Source organism: Vanellus vanellus (assembly GCF_965231255.1).
Source record: "Vanellus vanellus genome assembly, chromosome: 19".
Lineage (NCBI taxonomy): Eukaryota > Metazoa > Chordata > Aves > Charadriiformes > Charadriidae > Vanellus > Vanellus vanellus.
Window position 1 is genome coordinate 5,539,558 of NC_138924.1, and position 4,577 is coordinate 5,544,134.

Here is a 4,577-nt window from a genome sequence, read left to right on the forward strand (position 1 = left end):
CCCTGCAGGCGGAGGGGCTGCAGGGACCTCCTGCTCGCCCCATCCCCCGATGCCGGAGCCTGACGGATGGATGCCTCCAGGGACGCATGAGACCTGCCAAACTCATTACAGCGACCTCCGTTCCAGGTGCTGCAGGCGGGGGGAGTTGGTGTTCATATACACCCCCCCCCCCCAAAAAGGCTGTGTTGCCAGCGCTGCTGCTCGCTATGGCAACCATCTCCATCGCTCTGGTTGCCGTGGTCACCCACCCCCAAAATGACACACATGGGGGAGGGGGAGGGGTGCCCAGGCACAGGCGTGACCCCCTTCAGCAGGAGCCCACCCTGGGCACAGTGCCTGAGACCTGACAAACTCATTGCACCTGGGAGCGGTGGGGCAGAGGGGTTGGGGGGCTCAGGGAGAAGGGGCTCGCAGGGTTGGGGGGTGGGTGTCACACAGAGCCCCCCCAGGCTCGGAGAAGGGCCTCGCAGCTGTGGGATTCCTCCCAGGTCACCGTCTGCCTCTGGGATGACTCAGGGGGGATTAGTGGGATTTGTCGGAGCGGGAACATGGCAGCCACGGGCCCGGCCTCGGCCATGTAGGGCTGGTCCTGCCTGGAGGCATGGGAGGGGGGCAGGGGGGGGCCACGGGGCCAGCCGGGGCCAAAAGACATCGGGACCATGACCCCCCCCCCCCCCTTGCTGCATCCAATCCCCCCAGTATGGCTGCAGCCCCTGAGCTGCCCCCCCCCAGCCTGCCTGGCCCGTCGCAATGGGGTGAAAGGAAGGGGGGATGCTGGGGGGGGGCAGGGTTGGGGCTGGAGGGGGGGTTCACAGAGAGAGCTTCTGCCCATGAAGCCCCCGTTGGCCCTCAGGCACCACTGCGACCCCGGGGGGGGGGGGGGCGCGCTTGTTTTTCAGGGATGTAGAGACCCGGGATGGTGACGATGGGGAGTTGAGACCCAAAATGTTGAGATCCAGAGTTTTGGAGCCCAGGGATGGTGAGCCCCAGGGTGCCGGGATCCAGGATTTGGGAGACATGGGATATAGGAGACCCAGGATGCTGAGACCTGGGAAGTGGGAGACCCAGAGTTTTGGAGACCAGGCAAGTCAGAGATGTCAAACACACGGGATGTTGGAGACCTGGGGTGTTGAGACCCAGAATTTTGGAAACCCGGGATGTCAGAGACCTAGAATGTGGAAAACTGGGATGCTGACCCCGGGATGTTGGAGACCTGGGATGTAGAGACCAGAGATTCTGGAGATCTGGGATGTAAAGACAAGGGATGCTGGACATGATGTGGAGAGCTGAGATGTAGGAGACCTGGGATGTGGGATATCCGGGATAGGGAGACTTGGGATGTGAAGACGGGGGATTTGAAGACCGGGGATGTTGACCCCAGGCTGCTGAACCCAGGATGTGGAGCTGACCCCAGGCTGCTGAGCAGGGCTCAGTGGCCCTCCCACAGGCCACGCTGGCCCCAGGCAGCCCCGTCCCGGTGCTCTGGTCCAGCCCTGCCGGAGCAGGGACCCAGTGCCTGCGGTGCAGTTCCCATCCGGCACAGCACAGATGCGGTGCACCAGTGCCACTGGGGGTCCCAGGGGACAGACAGAGGGCATGGGGACAGGTTTCTTTCACCTCTTTTTATTCCAGCTCATTCTATCGGTTCCTTCACATTTATTCAAGGCACTCGGTGACCGGGCGAGTACAAAAGAGACCATAAAAAGGGGGGTGTGAGTGGGGGCGGGTGTGAGGATGTGGGGGGCAATGGCGGTGGTTTCTCCTCCTCCTCCTCGCTGCCACCTACTTCTTGGCCGGCTCCTTGGCTTGGCTCTCCACGGTGACCGGGATGGTGATTTCGGCAGACTGGATGGCCGGCTTGGGCAGGGGGGCCTCCACCGTGAGCATGCCGTCAGGGGACAGCGAGGACCGCACGGCCGTGGCTTCCACGCCTGGGGGGAGGCTGCGGGGGGAGACGGGGGGTGTCAGGGCTGTGGTACCCATCACCCCACCCTGCACCCCGGCGGGTGCGACGCTGTGCCCGGTGACAGATGCTCAGCCCCAAATTGCTGCCTCCCCCCAACTCCCAGTTTGGGCGAGCGGCATCCCCAGTTGGGCCAGCGGGTACTGGAGGGGATGGGTGGGTGGGCAGAGGTCCCCAAAGACATCAAGGGGGGGTGTGCCAGGATCCCATCTCCCCTCCTCCCTGGTACTTACGTGTATTTTCGGGTGAAGCACCTGGAGATGAAGCCGTGTTCATCCTGCTTCTCCTCGTGTTTGCCTGGAAGGAAGAAAAAACCCAAACCGTGGGCTGGTTGGAAGGGGCCGGCTGGGTGGGCAGTGAGCTGGGAGGGTCTCCGTGCCCGGGGTGCACCCTCCCCTGTCCCAACCCGCCAGATCCCGGCATCGCCTGATGCCGGAGAGGGGCTGATCCTGCCTGTCCTGGTTTTCTTCGCCTTAATATCAGCCTGGAGCAACGGGGGAAGGGGGGGAGGAAGGGGCAGCGGGGCCCCTCCGGCACCATCCCCCAAATTCAAGGGGAGCAAAGTGTGGTGTCACGAGCCAGCGGCGGCCAAGGGGACCCAACCGCTGCCAGCTGGTCCCCACAGCCCTCATTTTGGCTCCCCAGCCCAGTGGGGCTGGAGACTGAGCGCCCACCCTCTCCCTGGGGCCGCACCCCCAAATCCCACCGCCTGGGCAGTTACCCCCACCCCGTGCGGATCCCCTTCGCCGGGCACAAAGCACGCTGCGGGCCTCGTGCCATGGGGGTCTGGGCTTTGTCACGGCGTCCCTGGCTGAGCTGCGGGGGAGCACGGGGGCTGCAGGGCTCGTGACACCCCACTGTCACCCCCCCAAGTCCCTCTCTGGCTCCCGGCTGGGGTTGGAGGGAATCTTTCCCGGTGTCCTGGCTGGGACAGCAGCGAGGGGGCAATATATGGGGCTGGGGGGGGTTCTCTGCACCCTGTGCAACACCCGCAGCCTGAACGCACCCCGAGACCGAGCTTGTAACGCTGGGCCTTCCTCTTTGCCTTGATTTTCCCTTTCCCCCCTCCTTTTTCCTCTCCTCTCCTCTCCTCTCCTCTCCTCTCCTCTCCTCTCCTCTCCTCTCCTCTCCTCTCCTCTCCTCTCCTCTCCTCTCCTCTCCTCTCCTCTCCTCTCCTCTCCTCTCCTCTCCTCTCCTCTCCTCTCCTCTCCTCTCCTCTCCTCTCCCCTCCGTCTCCTCCTTTTGCTTTCCCTTCCTTCACTTCCCATCACTTATTCTGCTCTGCTTTTCCTTTCCACCCTTTTTTTCCCCCCAGCGAGCAAACGCCGGGGCGGCTGTCCCCCCCTAACCCCCCCCCCCTACACCCCCATCCCCAGCACCCACCGGTTATCTCCACGATGTTATCCTTGGTCTTGACCACCAGCTCCTCGGGTGCGAAGTGGTTGACGTCCAAGGTGACCTTCCAGCTGTCGGCGGTCTGGCGGATCTCGGAGATGCCGCTGCTGAGCTGGCGGCTCAGCGCCTGCCCGTAGGGCGAGCCGGGGGCCGGCACCAAGGCGCTCTCCCGGGGCAGCAGGCGGAAATATCCCGGCCAAGCGCTGCCGCTCGGCCACTTGTACCAGTCCTCAGGGATATGGGGCATCCCGAAGGACTGGTCGAAGAGGCGGCTGCCATGGTACCAGTCGCGGAAAGGGTCCCAGCTGGGGCTGCGCAGGAAGGTGAAGGGGACGCGGCGCTCGGCCATGGTGCGCGGGGTTGCTGGGGGTGGGTGGCCGCCGGCCACTTTATGAAGAGGGCCGGTGGTTATTTTTAGCCGGGCGGCTCAGCTGGCTATTAATGGAAATCGCGGCAGGGCCCCCGGGGAAGGGACGAGAAACTTTGCCGGGGCTGTGGGCGGCTGCGCGCAGCCGCGTTGGGGGTGGGCGGCACGGGAATAGGGCTGGCAGCCCCCCAGGTCCGTCCGTCCCTTTCCCCCCCCCCCCCCCCCCCCCCGCCAGGGAAATGTCCATCTGCCTCTTGCCGCGGGAGGTTTGGCTGGTTGGGAGTGATGGATGGCCCTTGGAGCAGCTCCCAGTCTCACCCCGCCCGCCTGCATTTCTCGCCCGTAAAACCATCCCGGGGATGTAAAACCATCCCGGGGATGCGGGACGGGGTGGGGAGGGGGCTGGGGCTGGGCCAGCACCTCGGGGGGGGGGAGAATGAGTCAGTGGAGGAACCCGTGTGTGGCCCCGTGTCCGCTGCGTCACCCACCAGCCAGAAGGTTCTGGAGCCCCCCAGTCGTCCCCCCCATCACCTCTGTGGCCCCCAGGGCTTGACATCGCGGTGGGGAACCCCCTCAGCACCAATTGGGGGGAGGCTGCTCAAGCTCCTGGGGGTCCCTGGGCCCCGCGGGGTTGATGGGGCTCAACGGGGGGGTCAATGGGACCAGTAGGGCTTGATGGGGACTGGTAGGGGGTGATGGGTCTTACTGGGAGGCAATCGGGGCTGATGGGGGCTGGTGGGACCTCATGGGGGTTGGTGGGGGCTGGGGGGGCTGATAGAGCTGCCAGGGTCAGGGGGGGCTGGAGGGGGCAGAACTCTTTTGGGGCTGGGGAGATGGCTCCTTCCCTTTAGT

The 4,577-nt window shown here is 64.9% G+C and overlaps 1 protein-coding gene across 1 annotated transcript; it reads right to left on the reverse strand.

Annotated features, from left to right (window-relative positions):
* Positions 1-1,607: 1,607 nt before the first annotated feature.
* HSPB1 (heat shock protein family B (small) member 1) lies at positions 1,608-3,737 on the reverse strand. Its single transcript, XM_082493173.1, has 3 exons — positions 3,347-3,737; positions 2,197-2,260; positions 1,608-1,942 (listed from the first exon to the last, which is right to left on the reverse strand). Exons 1-3 carry the CDS (start codon positions 3,705-3,707, stop codon positions 1,783-1,785), a joined length of 585 nt encoding a protein of 194 aa, XP_082349299.1. The 5' UTR covers positions 3,708-3,737; the 3' UTR covers positions 1,608-1,782.
* Between the last annotated feature and the right edge of the window lie 840 nt (positions 3,738-4,577).

What these genes read in the sequence shown, in the direction of transcription:
- HSPB1 (XM_082493173.1), bottom strand. Translation starts at nt 3,707, where the DNA reads ATGGCCGAGCGCCGCGTCCCCTTCACCTTCCTGCGCAGCCCCAGCTGG. An exon ending in TAACATCGTGGAGATAACCG is followed by an intron (nt 2,261 to 3,346) that starts GTGGGTGCTGGG and finishes TCTTCCTTCCAG; the next exon opens with GCAAACACGAGGAGAAGCAG. An exon ending in TGCTTCACCCGAAAATACAC is followed by an intron (nt 1,943 to 2,196) that starts GTAAGTACCAGG and finishes CTCCCCCCGCAG; the next exon opens with CCTCCCCCCAGGCGTGGAAG.